This window comes from Mustela nivalis, assembly GCF_964662115.1.
Source record: "Mustela nivalis genome assembly, chromosome: 12".
Classification (NCBI taxonomy): domain Eukaryota; kingdom Metazoa; phylum Chordata; class Mammalia; order Carnivora; family Mustelidae; genus Mustela; species Mustela nivalis.
In genome coordinates, this window is record NC_139031.1 from 5,620,505 (window position 1) to 5,644,060 (window position 23,556).

The following is a 23,556-nucleotide window of genomic DNA, read 5'->3' on the forward strand; positions in this document are numbered from 1 at the left end:
TGCGGAGGGAGCGGAGCCGGGCGCGGCAGCGGCGGGCGGAGGGAGGAAGTGAAGCGTAATTTGAGGAAGATGGATGAGTCCGGAGGGCGACACCCCCAGCCCGCCCGCTCGCCCGCCCCCTCCCTCCTTATGAGAGAGAGGGAGCGCGGCGCCGGAGCCACACTGCGCCGAGCCCGCGCCCCGCCGCCACCTCGGCCGGGAGCCTGGGAGCGAGCCCTGCGTGTCCGCGCGGGGCGCCCGAGCCGCGGGGCGCACGGCGGCGCCCAGAGGGGAGCGCCCCGGGGCGGCCGCAGCTCCGGGCACGATGCAGAGAGCTGGAGGCGGGGGTGCCCCCGGGGGCAGCGGCGGGGGCAGTGCTGGGGGCCCGGGCACTGCCTTCTCCATCGACTCCCTGATCGGGCCGCCGCCGCCTCGCTCCGGCCACTTGCTGTACACGGGCTATCCCATGTTCATGCCCTACCGGCCGCTGGTGCTGCCGCAGGCGCTGGCCCCTGCCCCGCTGCCGGCCGGCCTCCCGCCTCTCGCCCCACTAGCCTCCTTTGCCGGCCGCCTTACCAACACCTTCTGCGCGGGACTGGGCCAGGCCGTGCCCTCGATGGTGGCGCTGACCACCGCTCTGCCCAGCTTCGCGGAGCCGCCCGACGCCTTCTACGGGCCCCAGGAGCTCGCCGCTGCCGCCGCCGCCACTGCCGCCCGAAACAACCCCGAGCCGGGCGGCCGACGCCCGGAGGGTGGGCTGGAAGCCGACGAGCTGCTGCCCGCCCGGGAGAAAGTGGCAGAGCCCCCACCGCCCCCACCTCCGCACTTCTCAGAGACTTTCCCAAGTCTGCCGGGTAAGTGCTGGGCCGATCAGGGCGCGGGGCGGGAGGCTCGTTCACTTGGAAATCCCAGGCAGCAGCTTGCTCAGAAACTCAGCACCTGCCTGGAGCCCTGGCATCCCAGACCCCCCAGATGGGGGGTTCTGTTGAACCACCTCCAGTTCTGTTCCAAAGGCAGCAGCTCTGGATCCCAGAAGCCGCTGCCCTGCTGGGTCATCCAGAGTGCCTGAAGCCTCACCAGTACTCCCTTCCAAATCAGTACCTTTCCTCCCTGCATTCTAGTCTTCAAGACTTGGCTCCCACTTCTCTTTTTAAGGATCCCTTCATTTTTCTCCTCTGGGGAGAAGAGAGAAGCTGCAAGTGTGGGATTCCTGGAGACACTAGCAAGACCCTACGGTGACGGGGCACCGGGGCAGCTGGCAGTTCAGTAAGGGGATGGCAGTTCTGGCTTCGGAGAAGACTGGGCTGACCCCAAATAGGCTCTGTGAGTGCAGGGGCAAAGGGAGGGTCTTAAAGCTGTGGTGACCAGTTGGTGACTAGCTGGTGACCTGTCTTTGCCTTAGTAGTAGAGGTCATTTCTGAATCGTCGTATTTAGAAATCAGTCTTGAAGAACTGAGTAGGGGACCTAAGGGGACATTAGCGAGCAGGGGGCCTAGCACCTGCCGCCCCAGGACCGACTGGGAGGTCAAGATGGAAGTTAAGGGCGGGGCTGGCTTGGGCGTGGCACAGACACCTGGAGTGGAGAATCTGGCTGAGATTCTGGGACTGGGGAGATTCTGCCAAGAGATAATGCAGGAATCCTGGCTTCTCCATGGGAAGATGCCCTCTCAATAGAGGCAGAGGCATGCCCTCCCTGTTTAGAATCAAGCTACCCGGAGTCCTCCTGACCTTCCTCATCCATCCTCAACCTCTCGCTGCCGGAAAAGCTTCCCCCTATCGGGGGGCAGATACAGGTGTGGTGAGATCCAGAGCGTACACAATGTAGTGGGCTCTGTTTAGGAAAAAGGGGCTGCATACAAGCATGGGGCTCCTGAAGCTTAAACTTATCTAGCACCAGGATGAATCCACATCTGCTTAACCATTCCTTATATCAGCTTAGCAGGTCCAAGTGACCCCAGGAGGCCTGGGGGTTGACTCTAGCAGAGGCAAGAAGGAGATCTGAGAGTCCTTTTGTGCTTTGTTGAGAGAAGACAGCTCCTGGTGACAGGTTCCTGGGCCCTTCCGTGAAATTGTCCGAAGGTCTGACGGCTCAGGTCTGACGGCTCTTCCCGACCCCAGGTGCTGCTACAGGGCCTGTCTTCCCTCCTTTTCCCCTTTAGCCTTGGGCGTTTTGGCTTTGAGGATTCAGCTGTTGTTTTGTACCTGGTTAGGCCAGGGGGATCCAGTGACTGAAGTCTGAGCAGCAGCCCCTAAGGGGGATCAAAAGGAAATTAGCAGCAACTGGAAGGTGGGAGGAAATGTCCGCAAGATAAAAGGGCCCGGAGCGAGGAGGGAGGGGAAAGCAGCTGGCAGGAAGATCCCAAGAAGAACGGCTCAGTAGGATTTTCGGAATAATAGTCCTAAGGCAGAAAAGAGCAAGCGGACCGGGATGGCGTTGGGGGCCACAGGAGCTGGAGGAACAAGCAGACACCTGAGGAAGAGATACGCTGGTCCGGGAGCAGGAAGGCAGACAGCCAAGGGAAGGGGGGCCTGGGGAGGGGATGCGGACGCCATGGGAGGACTTGTCCTCCTCTTGCGGGCTGCCCTCTCTTGTTTATTTTGACCCATTTGTCAAATGAAGGCTCTTTTCCTGAAGCAAATAGAATATTGGCTGTAAAACCGGGCAGAGAGAGAGAGAGAGAGAGATGTAAGCAGAGGGAAGGAACAGAAGAGAAACGTTGAGGAAGGAAGAATGGAGGGAAGGAAGGACCAGCAAATGCACTCTGTCCCCTGATTGTCCGGAGAGCGGATATGAGCGAGGAGACGTCTATCTGTTGGGAGAGAGAAGTCTAAGGGATTTCTAGCCTGGGCTGGGTGAAGAGGGAACAGCACGTCTGTACCAGAAATGTGTGTGTGAAAGAATGCTGTTTTGAGAGGCTTGGGAGGGAGCTAACTCCATGTCCGGGTCGGAAACAGGGAAGTGTCCACACCAGGAGTAATTTTTAAAAAATGTTTCTCCCCACGGGGAGTGATAGTGAACTGGAATTTGTATACTGAGAATGATGGAGAGATCATAATCTAAGGGGAAGTCCTCAGAAGACACCTGTTCTTGGAGGAAAGACTAGAATGACGGGAGCGAGATCTTCCCGGGGAAGAATGCTGAGAGCTGGTGGCCTGAAGGTCATCACCATATTGGAAGGAGATACACATCAAGGGTTTATAGCGGGGCTTGTGGGCCACGGCAGGCAGGAGACATTTCCGAAGAAGCCGTCGAAGAGGACAGTGACTGGGCGATCTCTCTGTGACCCCCACGTCTTCTCATTCTCAGGACAGACTCTCCTGAGGCCGCCTCATCGCGCCGCTCGCGTCCCCCTGCCCAGTCATCATTTATTTCCCCCCAGGAAGTAGTTCAGAAAAGAGGAGGAAAGTCCAGAAATGTTAGACATAAATTCAGTTTTGGGGAGTGATGGCCCATGGCCTGTGCTGAAAATGGTGGGAAAATGAATCCTCTATTTTGGGAATTGTATTAAAGTATTTACTGTGAAATGAGAGTTTTCGCTTGAATAATGAGATTGAAACCTCAACATTAGAAGAGTTTGCAGAGAGAATGCTGTCTTTAAAACGACAGAGGAGGAATTGCTGTTCTAGTGTGAATGGCTGACATGGGTCTGAAATTATTAATTGACATATGTTTAGTGTTTTACAGTGACTAGCCCTGTTTAATGAAATTATAGTGAGGATAGGCCAATCTGGAGAATGATGAATGAAGCTCTTTTGTTGGGAATTACTATTTAAAAAAAATTTTTTTTTGCTTCGAGTTGAGAGAGACACCACCTTACTACAACTGCCGATGAAGAAAATACCTTTATTATGATTCAGTTGTGGGGGCAGAAGCTCTATTAACAGGCAAAAAGAAATACCATGTATGGAAATAATGGGTAGAAAAGACATTGAGAATGGTAGATTGAAAATAATTCTAGGTTTAGAATGTGGGGACAGGATGATTGGGGACGGTGTCTTAGTAGAAGTGGTTAAAGAGGAGAGAACTTTGAATTCATAGAAAAGATTTAAAAGTGTGAATCAACAGAAGAGCCCAGAGTAGTGCTGTCTAACAAGCTGTTTATGTAATTAAAACATTAAGAGCCATCTTAAAAAGGTAGAAATAAACAGGTGAAATTAATAATACATTTTATTTAGCCCAATATATCCAATACTATTTTAGCGTGACTCAATACAAAAAAATTTGAGGAGATATTTTATACCCTCCCTCCATGTTATCTTGGAAATCCCTCTGTATTTTCTACCTTCAGCGCATCTCAGCTCAGATTAGCCACGTTTCATGTGGTCGGTTGCCTCACGGGGGCAGTTGTGACGTGTATTCACCGACGTAAGAGATCTAGAGAGTCGTGAGGACAGAGTCCTGTGAAAGTGATAGGGAAAAGGAGCTTTGAATTATGTGGTAACAAATACTTCACTGTATTAGGAATAAGGGAGAAGAGACAGCAGTAAACGGTACATGACAGAAGGAAAAGAGAATTCTGCCTTGAAAGAGTTGGGCGGTGATGCTTCCGTTGCATGTGGAGCTGCGTGTGAGCTCCACTGAGAGGCATCAAAGCTGACTTGCAGATGTGCACTTGCTTCTCTGAGCAGCGCTGCGTGCAGGTGATCCTGTGCTGGGGGAACAACAGAGGTCTGTCCATCTGGAGAAATGCAGGAGGAAACTTGAAACTGGGGGGCTTAGAGAAGCTCAGGGAGAAAGGAGTTGGATAGCTTGAACAACTTTTTTTCTTTTTTTAAGATTTTATTTATTTATTTGACAGAGAGATCACAAGTAGGCAGAGAGGCAGGCAGAGAGAGAGAGGAGGAAGCAGGCTCCCTGCCGAGCAGAGAACCCGATGCGGAGCTCGATTCCAGGACCCTGAGATCATGACTTGAGCAAAGGCAGAGAGGCTTAACCCACTGAGCCACCCAGGCATCCCAGGAGTTGGATTGCTTGAAAAAGACTTAATAGTGAAGAATGGGGGCGCCTGGGTGGCTCAGGGGGTTAAAGCCTCTGCCTTCGGCTCAGGTCATGATCCCACGGTCCTGGGATCGAGCCCCGCATCGGGCTCTCTGCTCCGCAGGGAGCCTGCTTTCTCCTCTCTCTCTGCCTGCCTCTCTGCCTACTTGTGATCTCTGTGAAATAAATAAATAATATATTAATTTATTTGTGAAATCTGTGAAATAAATAAAATATTTTTTTAAGTGAAGAATGGTAGATAATCCATATATAATTGTTAGATGGATGATAAAAATACAGTGAGATTGACATGACAGATAATGCTGTGTTGAGCATATCGTGAAGAAAACATCTGGAAAGAAAACATTGAGTTGATCTAGGAAAGAGAATATGATCGAACAAAATCAGGAGATGGCAGTGTAGTGAACATTATTTTAAAAACTAAAAAACATGGGCACCTGGGTGGCTCAGTGGGTTAAGCCGCTGCCTTCGGCTTAGGTCATGATCCCAGGGTCCTGGGATCGAGTCCCGCATCGGGCTCTCTGCTCAGCAGGGAGCCTGCTTCCCTCTCTCTCTCTCTGCCTGCCTCTCCGTCTACTTGTGATCTCTGTCAAATAAATAAATAAAATCTTTAAAAAAAAAAAAACTAAAAAACATTAGCTAATTTTTAAAAATTATTTTATCTTAGCAAGTGAGCGGGGGGGGGGGGCGCAGAGGGCAAGGGAGAGAATCTCCAGCAGACTCCCCGCTGAGCACAGAGCTTGACAGGGGGCCCAGTCCCAGGACCCTGAGATCATGATCTGAGCTGAAACCAAGAGTCAGACACTTAACTGAGTCACACAGGCACCCCCAAACTGGCTAATTTCTGAGCAGTGATTGGCAATAATGATGGAAATCATGCAAGGAGACTAGGGAAACTTCCTAGGAGCACGAAATTTGAGGGCTGATTGCTGTAAGCAAAGCACCTGATTATAGCAGGAGAACATTTTAGATGCCCCATCAATTAATTTTTTTAAAGATTTTATTCATTTATTTATTTGACAGATCACAAGTAGGCAGAGAGGCAGGCAGAGAGAGAGGGGGAAGCAGGCTCCCCACTGAGCAGAGAGCCCGATGTGGGGCTCGATCCCAGGACCCTGGGATCATGACCTGAGCTGAACGCAGAGGCTTTAACCCACTGAGCCACCCAGGTGCCCCATCAATTAATTTTTGATTAGGTGCCCATTATGACTGTCCAGATGTATTTACTGATGAGAGAAAAAATGGGAAATAATAATGTGACATGAAATCAGAGACTTCTGTTGTTAGAGACAGGAGGGAAATTTTTCTTGGAAGTGCTGGATGGAGACCCATGACTCCCTAGAAAGGCCGAGGAAGGCACACAGTGAGCGTGTTGGTTCCATTGGCATTTCTAGAAAGGCACATGTGGCATTAACTTAATGCATTAACTTAATGATAAGATTGAAAGAACTTTTATCAAGGAGGTGTGACACATGCGCTCAGGTGTTAGCTCTGTCCCTTAGCTGCACAACCGTGGCCAATTGCTTCCTTCAATTCAGGGAACGTTTATTGTGTGTCTGTGATGGACTTACTATACTCCAGACACCGTGGGAGATTCGAAGTCATACAGCATCTCTAGGCTTTAGTCTCCTCATCTGTAACATAGAGGTTGATTGAGATTATTTTTAATGTTTCTGTCCATTCCATAAAATAAAAGTTTCTTTTTCTAGCTTCAATATTTAAAGTAGGGTTCTAACACGGATTTCATGGTCTTATAAATGGATCTATTCATTATGGGGTAGGGAAAAATTATGTCTTTATTTTTACTAACTTCTAACTAAAATTTGCATTTTCTTTAGTTACGAGTGTAGAGCAGAAACCACAGTAGTTTCAGCAACAGAAATTATAGGTCTCAGTGGCTTAGTCATTAAGCGTCTGCCTTCTGCTCAGGTCATGATCCCAGGGTCCTGGGATCGAGCCCCGCGCTGGGCTCCCTGCTCGATGGGAAGCCTGTTTTCCCTCTCCCACTCCCCCTGCTCTCTTCCCTCTCACTGTGTCTCACTCTGTCAAATAAACAAAATCTTAAAAAAAAAAAAAAAGAAATTACAGATATTTGTGTCACCAGCAGAATTTACAGGTATTTTCTTATAAATGTATAGTCTTTGGAGGCATCTTGTTTAATGAATTAATAAAGAAACATATATGATTATAACACAAATTCATTTTTAAGTATCTGAAAACTGCATTTTTCTATAGTTGGCTTCTGATGTGATCCTATGTGTTTTATGTTATATACCTAAAAGCATTATTCTAAGAGGGGGTCCATAGGTTGTATCAGACTGCCAAGGAGTTCAGGGCACAAATAGGGTTACGAAGCCCTGGTTGAGAGACAGAGATCCCAGAACGACAAGATGAACATTTTATCTGGAGGATCGGAATACTGAGGTGCCTTATACCACAGTGAAGGTGAGAGTTGGGAGGCTTGAGTAGAAAAGGGGGATCCCTGCGGTGGCGTATGGAAATGTGGGGGTGTGTGTAGATGATTAGGAAGAGCGATGGGCATAGATGGTCTGTGCTGGGAGTAATGGGAGCAAGGCAGTAATTGGAATAATGAGGGGGAAATGCTTTTTTTTTTTTTTAAGATTTTATTTATTTATTTGATAGAGAGATCACATGTAGGCAGAGAGGCAGGCAGGCGGTGGGGGAAGCAGACTCCCCGCTGAGCAGATAGCCCGATGCGGGGCTCGATCCCAGGACCCTGGGATCATGACCTGAGCCGAAGGCAGAGGCTTAACCCACTGAGCCACCCAGGCGCCCCAAAGGGGGAAATACTTTAATTGAAAGGAGGAGCATGGTATGGCGAACCAAGTGCTTTGCCGTGAGACGAATGTAATGACAGGAAGCTACAGGCAGAAATTTTGCCTCGGAAGTAACTGGGAAAGGAGGATCTTTGCCTTGATGTGGGAATTAGGGAATAGAAATGACAGCATAATGGAGCCGATGTACAAAAAGAGGGAAACTGAACTAGGAACGATGACAGGGAAACAGTTTTTATCTAGAGGGAACAAAAAAAGTATGCCCCACGCTGTGGTAGATGAGAGGAAGCCCTGGTTCCAAACCAGTGGAAAGGACAGAGCCCTCGAGGCAGGTGATGGCGCCCACGGCCGCACTGCCCATGACGGCGAGCAAAGAGGTCTGTTTTGGGAGTCATAGAGAAGAGGTTGGGGCTTTTCACTGGAAATATGGGAGAAAATTGGCAGCTTAGAGTCATGTGGAAGAAATACTGATGTGCTAATTGGGAGAAAGAATTCGGGGAGAAGAGATGCTTGAATCTGGTGCGATAGAACAGCGATTCCCACACGTTGAGTTAAGTTGTGGTAGGAGGAGACAAGGCAGTTTCGCACGTCCTTGGGAAGCAGCATCTCCATTCCCTTCCCAGCATGGAAGGGAAAGGAATGACCTTTGAGTGATGAACGAGAAATCTGTGTTAAAAGCAAGGGGGCTGCAGAGCCTCACAGAGACTGGGGTGTGAACATCGAGGCAGGGAGACAGGGAGACAGATCCCTCCGAGCGGGGGGTAATGGGAGACGGATTTCTTGCCTGAACTGTGGAGGCAATGGTATCACAGTGCAAGTCTGCGTTGGGAGTGATGGGAGGAAGACAAAATCATCCTGAGAGCGAAGGTAAGAAGCGTTTTGTGCTGGAACGGGTGGCCACTTTCTGCACGAGATGCGCAGCTCCTGGGAGCTCAGGACTCAGGGACCCTGGCCACACGTGTCTCTGTCGCTTCACTTCCTCATCAGTACAATTAGGGCTTTGACTCAGATGACCTCCAAGGTCACTTCCGGCTCTATAATTCTGTTTTATCTTTAAGGATACCTTTATTAATGCATTGTTTCCTTAAAAAAAAAAAAAAAGGCACCCTGAGCAAAGGGGTTGGGGAAAGTTCTCTCCTTGCCAGTGCTGAGTTGTGGTAGCCCAAGAGGAGGTCAGGCTGGGATGTGGGTATCTTGAGCTGGAATCAGGGCTGGGCTTTAGGATGGAAAAGGCTTTGTCATTTTGGATTGGGGAAGGGTGACTGGAGCTATGGCTGTGTACGTTTGTCCTATTAAATAAGAGAGAGAAACATTTCATGAAGGTGAGCGATCTTATTGAGGCCAAAAAGATTGGGGATCTCTTGTGTCCGACTTTACCTGGTGAGGAAGGAGGGGAGTGCGGAAAAGAGAAGTTGTGGAATCAGTTCCCGGACTTCTCTATTATCTCTTTATCTGGTACGATATTTGTGATGGGTGACGTGAGAATTCAGTGTTTGTGAAAGAGATGGGGGAGGCACAGGCGACAAAGCATGGGCTTTGGGTACAGACCTTGATGCGACCCTCTTTTTTTGTGTGAGAGAAAACTCAACAGCAAAATATTAACCTCTGTGGTCACAGCTCCCTCACCAGCAGAACAGCGCAACAACAGGGACCTCACGACGTTAAGGGTTCAACAAGAAGATATTTGCCAGCATCCTGAAGCACTTGGTGTGCAAGGAATTATGGTGTCGCTCTGGTACTGGAAATGGATGGGGAGCGTAGCTGGGTATTAAGTTGGGGAAGACTTCTTTTTTTTTTTTTTAAGATTTTATTTATTCATTTGACAGGCAGAGATCACAAGTAGGCAGAGCAGTAGGCAGAGAGAGAGGGGAGAAGCAGGCTCCCCGCTGAGCAGAGAGCCTGATGCGGGGCTCGACCTGGGGGCTCAGGACCCCGAGATCATGACTTGAGCTGAAGGCAGAGGCTTAACCCACTGAGCCACCCAGGCGCCCCTGGGGAAGACTTCTTTACCAAGAACTGGCTAGGAAACGTGACACTCTCTATTGGTAAGGAGAAATGCGGCTGGAAGTAATGACAGAAACCGCACTGTGTTCTGAGAGCTGTTTCTGCAGGGAATGCCAGAAGAGAACCAATGTACGCATCTCAGAAGGGTAGATCTCATCCTTTTTCCTTTGGCTCTTTCTCCCTCCTTTGGTTTCTCTGTCTCCAATTTGGGACATTCTCTTTGGATCCCAAGACCACCCAAAGCCCTATTTTGCCCACTGGGGCCTTCTTCTTCTTTTCTTTACATTGTATATATTAAAACAAAACAAAACAAAAAACAAGCCACCTCTCCTTTCTTCACCTCAGTTCCTGTTCTGTCATATAACTGATCTCAGGTTGATGTTAGGAGCAAAGCTACTGGATTAAAATAATTCATACTCAGATGGATTAAGGAAATTTTTTAAAAGATTTATTTATTAGAAAGAGAGTGGGAGGTGGGGCAGAGGGAGAGGGAGAAGGAGAGAAGCAGACTCCCCACTGAGCGTGGCCCCTGACGCAGAGCTGGAGCTTCCGACCCCGAGATCACAACCTCAGCCAAAATCGAGAGTCAGATGCTTCACCGACTGAGCCACCCAAGCGCCCCAGGGAGATTTTTTTAAAAGTCCAAGTGAATTTCAAACTGGTGGAAGGCTAGGTGGTGTTATTAGGAATAATTTCAGGTAACATGGAAGCATTACTTGGGATGGGAGAGCTGTGCGAGTGAGGAGGAGAGGCTTCCTTTCCCTGGGGTCACGTGAGCGTTGTCACTTCCAGTTACGGCATTGCACGGAGAACTCTTTGGTTTGAGAGTGACAGTAGCTCAACTCCAATTTAAGCTGAAATGGTCAATGATTGATTCACAGGACTCTAAGTACAGGGGTTGAGGGGATCCAGAAATGCAAACGGTATTATTAGATCTTTCTTCCCTTTCAGCCCGGCCCCTCTCTTGCTTTGCCTCATTCCCTCCTTAAGAGAAGTAAGGAGGCACAAGCATCAGCAGATCTAATTTTTTATAATCCCAGGTTGAGACCCCAGTGGATTCTGGCTTATACAAAATTCTGGAGTAACTGATTAACTAGCTTGAGTCCAGTCTCCAGGGAGATGGGCGAGATAGGATGTTGGGATTGGTCAGATGCAGGTCACGTGCCTACGCTGTCACAGAGGTGGGGAGATGTGATTGACGGTCCCACTGTACTAGGTAGCTGATGAGAAGCAGTGCCCAAAGGAAGGGGGTGTTATTAGGGAACAAAGGGATGAAGGGACCCCGAGGAGACAAAAACAGACCCCAAGCAGATGTCCACCTCCCCCGGAAAGAAAGGCAGGGATGTATCTTAACTCCTTTTCAGTCTCACGGAGAAAAACCTTCTCCCCCGCTAGAGAGGTAGCTCTAGGAGTGATGGAAGAGACAGCGAGAGGGAGCTCTGTAATGAGGAAGGGGGGGAGACAGGAGTGTGGTAGGAAAGTGTCTGTTCCTCGGCCAGGCCGATTCCTGGATAGGAAGAGCTGTGCTTGAGGGAGGGAGGATGCATTCGTAAACTAGAAGCTAGGAAAAAGGTGGATATTAAACCAAAACTGTTTCCGTAGCTTGGCAATAGTGTTTTTATTTTTTAAAATTTATTGGTTTATTTGGCAGAGAGCACAAGAAGGAGAAGTGGCGGTCAGAGGGGGAAGCAGGCCCCCCACTGAGCAGGGAACCCGATGTGGGACTCGACTCCAGGACCCTGGGGTCACGACCCGAGCCGAAGGCAGACGCTCAACTGACTGAGCCACCCAGGCGACCCAAGCAATAGTATATTTAAACGAGAAAATATATTTCTAAATAAAAGGAATGCTGACTGATAGGGTTACATCATACAAAGCAGTAATGGAAGGAAAAAACAGATGTGGTAGGAATTTTGTCTCTTGGAATGACAGGACAAATAGCCTGTTCGAGGACAAAGGTGGAATTTGGTGAGTGGGGCCGCTCCTATGTCAACCGTGAGAGCCGCCTCTGAGCGTAAGGGGAGACATTAGTGATCAGGCTAAGGCTCTGGAGGGTAAGTGAGAGGGAGGAGGTCTGAACCCCAACTGGATTTGGTGGCACGGGTATTTATCTGATGAGGCGTCTGGGCATTTACTTGGAATGGGAGGGGAAGGGGTAGCAGGAGCATTGTTGGAGATTTCAGGGACCAAGTTTCCAGACATTAATCTGTCTGTAGCCGTGTGACTTAGGAGAATCATCTCATCTTTCGGAAACTCAGTTTTTCACCTGAAATAAGTTTATCAACCTTCTATTAGTGCTACCAATAGGTCTACTCTGTTTCAATGAGTTGCTTCAAGGTAAATAATATGTGTGAAAATGTTGTGGAATGTCGAAGATAACGAGGGTGCCCTTGTTACTGACAACGGTAGGGCTGCTCCGTCACGAGGGGAGTTCTGAGCAGTGGGGAAAGTGCCCCGAACCTGTCTTCCAGGTCGGAGGGGTTCTGGATTGCGATGGTGTAGAGAAAAATCTTCATGTCAGTTTGGAGTAAGGAATGTGGAAGGGTCATCAGAAGAGTGGAGAGAGAGAAAGTGAAAGTGAATGTTCCTTTTTTTTTTAAAGATTTTATTTATTCGACAGAGATCACAGGTAGGCAGAAAGGCAGTGGCGGTGGGGGGGTGGTGGTGGACAGGCTCCCCGCTGAGCAGAGAGCCTGATGCAGGGCTCAATCCCAGGACCTGGAGATCATGACCTGAGCCAAAGGCAGAGGCTTGACCCACTGAGCCACCCAGGTGCGCTGAAAATGAATGTCCCTTACTGCATCTAAAGTTATAGGGAGGAGGAGTAGCATGAAATTAGCAGGAACGAGTGAAACACAAATTGGAAGTGAACTAATTGTTGTAAATGATGGGGGAAAATACTGTCTCCAGAAAGAACAGAGAAATAATTCTGTCCTGGGCATCGTGATGAAGATTTAGAAATGAGAGTGGTGGTAATGGTGGTAAACATGCCTTTTTTTTGAGGGATGACTTGGGTTTCTTTCTATGTTTTGACCTCCCCCCAATTGTTCCTGGATTTAAGAAGCTGAGTAGTTGGCCCAGGACGATCAAGGGGAGACTTATGGTCCTGACAGTATTTCGGGGAGGGTGAGGGGGAAGTCGCATTGGAAGTAGAGGGAAGAGAAGTCAAAACCGAGTGTAACGGGGAGGGGGGGGGCTTCTCTTCCATGGATAGTCAAGGCTGTTGATTTTATAGAAGCTAAAACAGGAGAGGATGAGCGAGGGGCAGCACAGGGGTTCTGTGGGTTCTCAAAGCTGGGAGTCTAAAGTGGTTTTCTGCACCACAACCCGAGCCCACTGTTCTTGGTGACCAGAGCTGTGGACTCCCCCTCCAGATGGTGCAAATCTGCTGCTATTTATTACTTTTCTGGAGAATACCTACCGTGGGTTCTGTGATTTCTTCCCCAACCCGACCAGATCCATTCGCAAGACGGGCTTTTCTAGCTCTCTGGTGCTGCTTCCCGTCCTCTTGGAAACAAGGCCCCATGCCTTGTGTATGCCTGGAGCCCAAGTACCACTCTCTGGACATGGGAAGGTGCCCCAGGCAGGACCTGACAACCGTGGGGCAGACCTGATGGTTTCTGGTTCTCGGGGTCATAGCGTCCCCTGGGAGAAGTAACAAGAACACTAGATGTTTCCTGGTAACAGTCTGCCCCACGCTGCTTCCCTGTGGATAGATACCACACTTCTCTGAGACTCCAGACACCTAAGGAACAAACTGAAAACTCAACATTTTCTTATATTACCAATAACCTCATCTTCACACACAGAGAACAGAACCTTCCTATCTGTTTGGCCTACCTATATACATAGTCAAATTGTTTCCAATTTAAAAATGTTCCTTTTGCTAAAAATTATTCTCATCAGAATCATTTCCCATGTAGAATTTTCAATGAAGTCTCATTTTGTGGATCAAGGTTTTTTTTTTTCCTCCTCATATCAACCAATTTTAGCATCTGCAATTAGTAATTTGCTTTTATGGACATTATATCTACTAAGTCCAATTATTCTAAATCAAATTTTGTAATTAGAAATTTTATCAGAAAGATTTGCTTCCATCAGTATTTAGTCAACACAGTGTTCTGTGTGCAATTTTGGTTTTATTTTGTTTGATTATATTTACTATTAATATTCATTACAATTCAGATAAAAGAAAGTAGCTTGCATTTATTTTGCAGCTAGTCCATAAGAAAATAGCCATTCCAGGACCGCTCTGTTGTTACGGATTGGGCCACTGCAGGCCCGTCTGATTCCGCGGAGTATGTGTCCTCTTTCGGGTGTCGATTGTGGCTTAAAGTGGGTGTGATTTTTCTTGTTTTGTTTTTAAGCTTTTCCCTCTCTTTTTCGCTGATTCCCACCCCCCCCCACCCCATTTTCTGGCCCTTCTCTAAACTTTCCGGCCCCTTCAGTTTCTCTGACTCATCATTTCATTCTCCTACCACTTGTCTCCTGCCCCAGTCCTCTTCCTGCCTGCTTTGGCCCTTTCTTTCCCACGTCTCCGTGTCCCTCACTGCCGGAGACCCTCTCCTTGGAGGGCGGAGCTGTATTTCTCCCTCCTGGTTGGTTTCCCGTATCGCCCCACCCCCACCTCCTTCTAAGAGTTACTTATCTGAGCCCTCCGGGTCACGATCATAAAGGCTCAGAGAGAAACTCATGCCCCTGCCGTTCGGCCTCCCACCGGGATCAAGTAACCAGGAGAGGTTGCGGACCTGTGTCCCTGGTATGGCTTTGAGAGCAGCACTGAGGGAGGTCTGCTTCTGTGGGCTTGATTTGATGGAATCTGTCTGAAGACAGAGGGATGGATGGCGCGATCCCGGGAGGTCCCCACCAGATCCAGAGCCTGGGAGCCTCATCTCAGTCCTCGTCGGTGAGATTTATTGGACACCCCCTGGGTGCTTGGAGCTGTGCGAAATGGTTTCATCCTTCAAGCTCTGAAATCTAGTTTCTGCCTTTTTAGCAGCTGTTTAGAATATGTAATACTGGACTGAGTTTTTACAAGATTTTCTTCTTCTTTTTTGTTATGTACTGGGTTTTAAAAATCGAAAGAGGAGTTAGTAGTGATGTGAAGGATTTCCCTTTCTTTCTTTTAGCATAAGATCCTATAGATTCCCCACTGCATGTGGGCTTCTGCCCAGTTAACGTGAGATCTGAGGTCATACTGGAAAGTGGGTAGAGTGATACTCATGGAGACAATGTCTTCTCGGCGCTGGAGGGCGGGGGCTGTGGGGACTATTTTAGGAGAGGCTTGGGACAGGAAGGACAGGGGTGCGGACAGAAGACGGAGAGAAGAGGAGGAAGGGAGAGAGAGAGTGCTTGGGAGTCGTTTTTTATTTAGTCAACAAGTCAGCAATATATCGAGTGCCTACTCTGGGCAGATGATTTTCTAGATGAAGACACAGCAGTGAAAAAATATATTAGAACTCCTTACCTTCAGGAAGCTCATATTCTAATAGGAAGAGACAGCCAACTAAATACATGAATAATGCGGGTGACGTGTACTATCGTAACAAAGCAGAAAAGGCAGATAGAAGTACTGGGGGTTTCCATTCTAAGAGGATGATCGGGGAACATCTAGGTGAAGTACGGACCTGAGGGAGACCAGGAATGAGCGAATGCAGAAATCTACGCGGAGAGTGTAGTATTCTCAACAGAAGAGTCATCTGGGGAAAGAGCAGGGGAGAGGAGAGCAGGGGCAGGGGAGGGGAGGGGAGGGAAGGGGAGGCCAAGAGCAGGGAAACCAGTCTGGAGAACAGGTAGATGAACCCGGCGGGACGTGAAGGAGACGGGGACTGTCGGATGCAGGGGACCCCGGGAGTGGGGACGGGCTCCGGGAGTGGGGCGGGTGGGGAGAGAGGAGTGGAGCCTGTCCGGAGCCAGGAGGCCGGAACTGCCACTAACCAAGCTGGGAAGGTCGGCAGGACTTCCGCCTGGGACATGGCAGGCCTGAGTTCTGTGAAAATGGAAGAAAGCGTGGGGAGGAGTCGCCGGTGAGGGAGAGAACCAAGGCTGTGACTCCTGCAGAAAACAACACGCGTTTGGCTAGAATGAGGTCTGGGAGGAAGCGCGGGACGGGCGGCAAGAAGCAACCTCTGTAGACAGACCAAGGGACGGACGGACAGATGTCACGCGGGTGCTTGAGGGAGCGGAGAGCACTCACGGAGGCAGGGCAGGGGTGGGTAGGCTGCCTGAGCCTAAACCAGGGCGCGCCACAGGGGTTTTGAAATTAAATAAAGGAAGCCCGACAGGAAGAAAAGGCAGGGGCTGGGGATGAAAATACCCCTGAGGTGTGAAGGACGCTGAGTGAGGGAGACGGGCCATCTGGACGGGGGCTGAGAAGTCTGGCCTCTCGGGAGGTGTGAACACGGCTCTAGGACCAGGACGAGGTGTGGCTTGCTGGCGTCCGGGAAGGGGCTTTGGGTTGGGGAGGGCTCCCGGGCTGGTCCTGGAGACCCCGAGAGGCTCCTTCTGAAGCACAGGCACTTGGAGAGGGGTTGGAAGGTATTCGGAGCGCACGGCCTACTCCTCTTATAGGGCATCTCACTGTTCCTGAAGTTCTTTTACTTCGGGTCGTTTCTCGCACCCGCGTCCGTGTGACGCGCGGTGGTTCTAGACAGAGGCCCTCCGCCCTGGGGAAACCCCAGCCCCTTCACACCCCGAGCTCCGGGGCAGCGAGCTGACTCGGTGGTGTCCCGCTCGCCCGGTTCCTCTTGTTCGCTTCCCTACTGGCCAGTTTCCTTCTGACTTTTCTTCGTTGCTTATTGGCTCTTTGGGCAGAAAACAAGGCAGCTGTACAACTCTGCTGCTGAGAACATTCGCGATCGGTCACTTGCCGTTCTGACAAAACTGTCCGCGGATGAGATTAAAACTGATGAGTGAATTAAGTATTAGAGTTACATATAGATGTGAAACATCGGCTATGGCTGTGATTGTAACCCGTCACCGACCCAGTGAGTCAGATTTCTTCGGCTGTCCCCTCCGTCCCCCTCCGTCCCCTCCGTCCCCCTCCGTCCCCCTCCGTTCTCCCTCGTTGCGCTTCTCGTGCTTCGTCGTCTGCCACTTTCCCTCCAGTTCGTCCCGTTGACACCAAGCTCAGGGGCCTCCGGTTCGGAACTTGAGCAGAAAGCAGCTGTGTGCTGCTCCTGCGTCCTGGTTGGGAGACAGAGGTCATTTGACGGTTGAGGAGGGGACACTGGAAGGGACCTAGGAGAGCTGAGGCCTGGGGAGAAGCTCTGTGCACGGTGCGGGTGGCCTCTCGCTGGGAGGGCGCTGCGTTCTGCGCCGGCTGGGTTGGTCCAGGAGAACCGGAGGTAGGGTAAGGACACCACCCAGATCCCTTGGTAACATTTCTTGGGCCCAGATTTGCCATGGCGGGGCTGGTGAGAATGAGGAGTCAGAGGACCCTTAAGTTTCCATCTGGAAATGAGGTTCTGCGATTCTGGATCTAGGGAAGAGGGGAAGTGGGAAGCCAGAAGCCGGAGCAGAGCTCAAGCCCGGGGCAGGTGAGGGTCCCCCGGAGAGTAACAGGCCGGCAGTGTGATCTCCCCGTCTACACCACGTTAGCACTGCGTCCTGCCTAGAGCAGCAGGAAGGCTGGAGAGCCAGGCCCACACCGCTTGGCGCTGGGACCCATGCTGTCTGGGTCTGGAGGGTGGCAAGTGAGTGAAAAGCCCGTGGCCCGGGGTTTGGAGAAAGCTGGGAAGGCCAGTGGGTCGGGAAAATGAGGCGGGGCCGGGGCCGGGACGCGGAAGCCTGGAGTGGCGTCCCTAGGATGTGCACTGGCCGCCCCTCCCCGCACTTGCTACAGTGAAATCTGTGCTGGTTAATACCTTTCTTTCCATTTCTTTGTCTTCCCTGACCTCTTCCCCACCCCACATCCCGGATGTGCTGTCTTCGTCTCCCTCCTCCCCACCTCACCCCTTCCTTGTCTCTCCTCCTGCTGCCGTCCTGTCCGCGCCTGGCCATGGCCCCACGTGCCTCCTCCAACCTGCCTGCCTTTTCCTCGCCTGCTCCTTGCCCATCCGTTGGTTTGCGCTCCCCGCAGCAGAGGGGAAGGTGTACAGCTCCGATGAGGAGAAGCCGGAGGCCCGAGCAGGAGACCCAGCAGGCAGTGAGCAGGAGGAAGAGGGCTCGGGCGGTGACAGCGAAGACGACGGTTTTCTGGACAGTTCTGCAGGGGGCCCCGCGGCTCTCCTGGGACCGAAACCGAAGCTAAAGGGAAGCCTGGGGACTGGAGCGGAGGAGGGGGCACCGGTGGCCCCAGGAGTCACAGCTCCGGGGGGCAAAAGCCGCCGGCGCCGCACAGCCTTCACCAGCGAGCAGCTTTTGGAGCTGGAGAAGGAGTTTCATTGCAAGAAGTACCTGAGCCTGACGGAGCGGTCCCAGATCGCGCACGCGCTCAAGCTCAGCGAGGTGCAGGTCAAGATCTGGTTTCAGAACCGGCGCGCCAAGTGGAAGCGCATCAAAGCCGGCAACGTGAGCAGCCGCTCCGGGGAGCCCGTGAGGAACCCCAAGATTGTCGTCCCCATTCCCGTGCACGTCAACAGGTTTGCCGTGCGGAGCCAGCACCAACAAATGGAACAGGGGGCCCGGCCCTGAAGGGCTCCCAAGGATTTCGGAAGCAAAGCATCTGTTCCCGGCCCGCTCGGAGACTGGGTTAGGTTCTGTGCTCCCAGCGGGCTCCCGCTGTGATCCGGCCCTGGGAGGGGGGCTCGGGCGGCCACTAAATCCAGTGTTAGCTGTGCTCTCCTGGCCACCGGGGACTCGGGCCCTGGGCCCTGAGCCTGTTCCAGAGCCCCTCAGGCTGGGGGCTTCAGGGTTCAAGGGGCTTGGGTGCTCAATGCTGAGGAGCTGTGGCGATGGAGGAGGGCTCCTGGGGAGGGGGTGGGTTCTAATATGCCAGGGCCTGGAAGGTTCCCAGGAATGACTTCTCACAGGGGTGGGGAGAATTCAGGATGAAGCCTAGCCAAGCTGATCGCAGCTCCTTATTTATTTTCTGTAAAGTTTGTATATGTGGAGCTATCCGCCTCCGTCTGTCTGTCTGAACCCGAGGCTGGGAAAGGACTGTCCCCTCCATTTTCAGCCAGGGTTCAGGTCCACCTGCCTGCCTCGTGCTGGGGCCTGTCTGGTCTGTCGGACAGGGCACACGAAGAAACAAACTGTCCCTAACCTCCTTAAAACCCCTCAGCACAACCGTCTCCCCTGGTCAACTACCTCCACTTCCCGTCTGGGTGCTTCCCGCAGTCCACACCTCTCGACCCATGCGCCCGCCACAGCGCTTCTCTCTCCCCATTAAACAAGGCAAGCTTCTTCATCTCTGCGTTCTTCTCTTGGTGAGAGCTGGCAGACGTCAGGAGAGATTTGCTCCCTTTCGTATCACGAGGGGAAACAAAGTGGTTGACCCTGGGTTGGTGGAGGGATGTCCAGGCTCTAACTCAGTAGAGGTGACCAGTCTTGTCCGTGACTAGGGCAGCTTGGGGGCTCACCCGGATCACCGGTGAGCTCAATCCCCTTCTTCCGCGCAGAGGACTCAGCAGCCGAGTCCATCTCGGCCACCTTTCGGAATTTCCAGATGGGAGGGCCTGGAGTCAGACTCCTTTCCAGTTCTGCTCTTACTGCATTAATCGTGAGGTCTCCTTCTCCCCATCGTGTGGGTCACGCAGCTTGGGATCCCCAATCCTCCTCGGTTATAAAACGAGATGGATCGAGAGGGCCCACTGCAAGGGGATGAGGCAGGCGCGAATGTGTGACGTTCGGGACAATTGTGTACTGTGGGGGAAGCCGCAGAGATAGGGCCTGGGAGCTTTGGGGCTGGGATTCTAAAAGCAAACGAAGGACCGCCTCAGCGGACAAAGTCAGCGTGAGGTCAGGAGCCTTCAGGGGCACTTGGGTATACTGCGAGGGGAAACAAGACCAACTAAAGTCATTTGCCATTTCCCCCACCTTCGCAGAAGGGCTCCTCTCCTGGGCCAGCCGTGCAGCGGGGCTGCAGACCCGGGGGAAAGAGCAGTGATTCGGGAACCAGCCGCAGCTGGGAGCATGGTAAGCAGGGCTTCCCGGGGAGAAAGGCAGCCTGCGCGGAGTCGGGAGGAGAGCCAGGGCAGAGAACAGAGCCACTGAGAGGAGAAACCGGCAATTCTCCGGGCAGGGCGAGGAGACTCAGGAGGTCAAGGTCAGGGAGGGAAACACAAGCTGGGTCAGATACCTGGCCAGCCTCCTCACCGTCCCTGGAAAACGGCGGCTGCTCCCGCTTCCAGGAGTGGCCCGCCAGCCACTGCGTACTCAAGCATCTGCTGCCCGCCTCGGAGGAGCAGACAGGCCTTCCCTGGCCGTCCCTTCCTCCTGCCTGGTTTGGGCGACCCAATAGAACGCGGCCTGGGGCTGTGACTGCTTACTCACCACCGCGCCGCAGCTCCCTAGCTGGGCCGCACAGATCCAGGGCAGGTCCTCTCTATTGGGCTAAATTTCAGCAAGCCTTGACCGTTAGGCTAAAATACACCGTCCAGGCCAGCCCCATTCCTGACCTAGATTAAGGTGGTCTCTGCCCAGATAAGGAACCTACAGGGTTCGATTCTTTTTAGGAGCGAAGCCAGGCAGTGGTTGGTGAGCCCAGGAGCTGCTGTCACTTTGGCAGTTGGGAATTCACGTCTAGGTCTAGGGTATAGGGGCGGAGCAGATGCTCTCTGGCTCTTTGCCCCAGGGCAGGTGGGGGCCAGGGGGACACCAAGATCCTGGTGACCATTTTCCTCTGGATTTACCTATGAGGCCTCCTAAACTATACCAGGCAGTATTCAGCACTCAAGTGGCTGGTTTTCCTTAGGTAAAATAAAGGAAGTGATTATTGCTAATAATTTCTGAGCCCAGGAACTCATTCGTATACATACCCAAGGCCCTGTTTAATTCTGCTCTTCTCTTTGCTTAAGGCTCTTACTGGCCTTGCAGAGGGGCTGTGAATCAAGAAAACACAGTCTGGTTTCCTCTCTGTGTAGCATTTGCCTGGTTATCTCCCTGCAGGCAGGCAGGTGCCCCCGGAGTGCGCCAGCCCTGCCACACCCAGCTCAGTAAGTTCCAGCAGAAAACAAGGACCACCAGCAAAGTGGTTATAGGAATGGAAGGTTAGAGAGCGGGGACCTTCACCTGGCAAGTTCTCATCCTTCAAGAAAGGTATAAAGGTGTTTCCCTCAGGTCCTTCTAGGATCAGGACTAGTCAGGGCTAGATCAGGGAAAACCGGGAGCTCAGGGTTCTGCCCGCAGCTTGGCAAGATGTTGCTGGGAATCCAAGTGGCTATTCTGCCATCAGTGACCTACCTCCTCCCCTTTCCTCTAAAGCAAAGCCTAGGCGTGGGTCCCTAGAGAAGGGCTGGCCTGATAACATCTAGCCACTTACCCTTGTGGTATCCTCGGAATTCTGGTCCTGTGGCCTGGATGTCTGTCTGGCTGTAGAGCTAGTTTCCAGACTCAGGAAGGGGGATGATACTTCTGTCCCCTCTCTGGGTGAGCTCTGGCTGGCGCCAGGTGTGGCACGGGGTTACTGGACAGCAGCTGGTGGGGGGGCAGTAACGGAGGGCAGGGGCTGGGTGTGGGAGGAGGGGGAGGCGGCGCCGAGCTCCCAACCCCGTCCAGGGGGCGGCGGTGCTGCTGACCCACTCAAGGCAGTCCCAGAGTACAGGCAGAGAAGACAGGAGCACAGAAACAGGCAGAGCTGAACGGATGGGCCCTTCTGGAAGGTGTGGACAGAGGAGGGGAAACAAGGCCACACGCGTCTGGTTTACTGGCTCGTCACACACACACCAGATATGTACACAAACATAAATACTCCAATGTACAAATTTACACGGGACTCTCCGATCACCTCCTCGCCTCTTTCCTCCAGCACCCCCCGACTTGTCTGTCCGTCCAGGCTCCGTTTTAGGATGAAGGCTGGTAGGGGGCTGGCAGTGGAAGGTAGGACTCTGGAGGAGGGAGAGGTCCTGCTCCCCTCTCCTCACAGGTACCTCCAAAGGGTCCCGTCCCTTTTCAGTGGCACCGTAGGGTAGAGGGCTAGAGTAGCTCCACTCCCTCTCCGCGGCAGCTCGAGTCGCACATGTCGCCTCCGGTCCCTCTCTCCCACTGCGCTCTTCTCCGACTCCTCGACTCCTCTCCTTCCTTTCCGCGCGCCCCTGCTTCTCAGTCTCTGCCTTGGCTCCCCTCAGCGCCTGGAGGGAGGCGGGGCCCCAGGCCACGGAGTCCTGCGGGCTTTACAGAAGGCTAGGACTTCGGTGCAGCTCCGCAGAAGCGCTGGTACCGTTGGCGGGCTCTCTGTTGGGGGCCGGTGCTAAGCCGCAGCCCTCCCCAGGACAGCCGTGCTGGATCAGGATGTCTGCGCACTCCTGGCTGCCGGCCCGGCGCGCGTAGGCCAGCGGAGTCAGGCCCCGGGCGTCCCGGCTCCGCACATCCACCCCGTACTGCGGAAGAAAGTGTCACAGTCGGCGTGACGTGGCAAGAACGGTGGGGGTTCTTGGGGCAAGGAGAGGTGGCTTTCCGAGGGAGGGCCGGGGCGAGAAGCTCAGCCAGGTCCGAGGAGCCCTCGAGGGTGGGACTGGAAAGGCCCGCGGGGAGCCCACAACTCACCCAGATGAGCAGCTGCGTGAAGACGACGTTGGCCATGGCGCTGGAGAGATGGAGAGCCGTCCGCCCGTCGCCGTCCCCGTACGTCTCATTCACCTCCTCCTTGGACCCATGAGCCAGAAGCATCACCAGCAGCCGCAGGTCATCCTCCACCACGGCCCGGAGCAGCTGCTGGCCCAGCGGCACGTCCGAGCTCGGCAGCGGGGCCAGGAAGAGCTTCTGTTCGTACTTGGCCCGAATCCAGCGCTCCTTCTCCTCTCTGCAACGCAGGCCCACCGGGGCGTGAGCCGAGCAAGGGCCCGAGCCAACGGGCGGGGGCTGGGGGGGTGCTCGGGGACCGACACGACACCCCAGGGGGAAATCAGAAGGAACAGAGGAAGCCTAGGACAGAGCGGTGAAGAGACAGGCCCGAGACGGGGACGGCGCGCAGGGGGAGTGCAGGGCGGGTGGAAACAGCTGAAAGGAAGGAAGACTGAAGGGAGGCCCCTCGGGGGCTGAGAGGGCAGCAGGATTCCGGGCAGGGCTCCCCTGGTGGCTTATCTGGCCCTGCTGGAACAAAGCGGGCGGGGGGCCTCCACGGGGCCCACGCACCAGCCTATCTCCCACCCATTCTCCCCATCTCCGGGCTCCGGCTCGGGCCTTCACGCCACCAGCGATAGGGCGCTGCGCATGCGCCTCCCGCTGGCCCCTGACCTGCTGATAAGGCTCAGAAAGGGCCTCTTGTTGTGAGGAGCCTGAGTGACAGGCGGGGAGGGGGAGGGGCACCCCAAGGGGCCAACTGCCAAGCAGAGCAACGGCCACTTTTAACCCTTAGAGCATGACTGTCGCCACTCCACGCCAGCCCTGTTTCCCCGATCTGGGGCGCCAACGCCCCGCCCTTTCTGCCAGCTCCCCGTGCCCCTGGCCACTCACCTGCAGGCGTCGGGCCCGGGCTTGGCATAGCCATCCAGGGCCCCCTCCCAGACGCTGTTGGCCAGGGCGTTGCCCATCGCGGTCATGACAGCCAGCAGCTCCGGCGGCCAGTCGTCGAGGTCCAGGGAGCGGACCCGGGAGAGGTGAGCCCCCAGGTGTCGGTGGGTCCCCGAGCACTCAATGCACATCAGGGCGCCCAGGTTCAAGCTGGCCCAGTCTGGATCT

General features: G+C 53.0%; 2 protein-coding genes across 7 annotated transcripts in view; one reads left to right on the forward strand and one right to left on the reverse strand.

The window, feature by feature from the left end:
* The first annotated feature begins 289 nt into the window (after positions 1-289).
* On the forward strand, positions 290-21,915 carry GBX1 (gastrulation brain homeobox 1). The gene is made up of 2 exons (XM_082693482.1): positions 290-833; positions 17,858-21,915. Exons 1-2 carry the CDS (start codon positions 305-307, stop codon positions 18,409-18,411), a joined length of 1,083 nt encoding a protein of 360 aa, XP_082549608.1. The 5' UTR covers positions 290-304; the 3' UTR covers positions 18,412-21,915.
* The window catches only part of AGAP3 (ArfGAP with GTPase domain, ankyrin repeat and PH domain 3), a 54,344-nt gene continuing 49,572 nt past the window's right edge, over positions 18,785-23,556 (reverse strand). For all 6 annotated transcript variants that reach the window (XM_082693451.1, XM_082693452.1, XM_082693453.1 and 3 more), the window contains 3 exons: positions 23,332-23,554; positions 22,423-22,678; positions 18,785-22,256 (listed from right to left, as the gene is read on the reverse strand). In XM_082693451.1, coding sequence (XP_082549577.1) covers positions 22,050-22,256; positions 22,423-22,678; positions 23,332-23,554 — 686 coding nt within the window. In that variant the 3' untranslated portion in view covers positions 18,785-22,049. The remainder of the gene's footprint in view (positions 22,257-22,422; positions 22,679-23,331; positions 23,555-23,556) is intronic.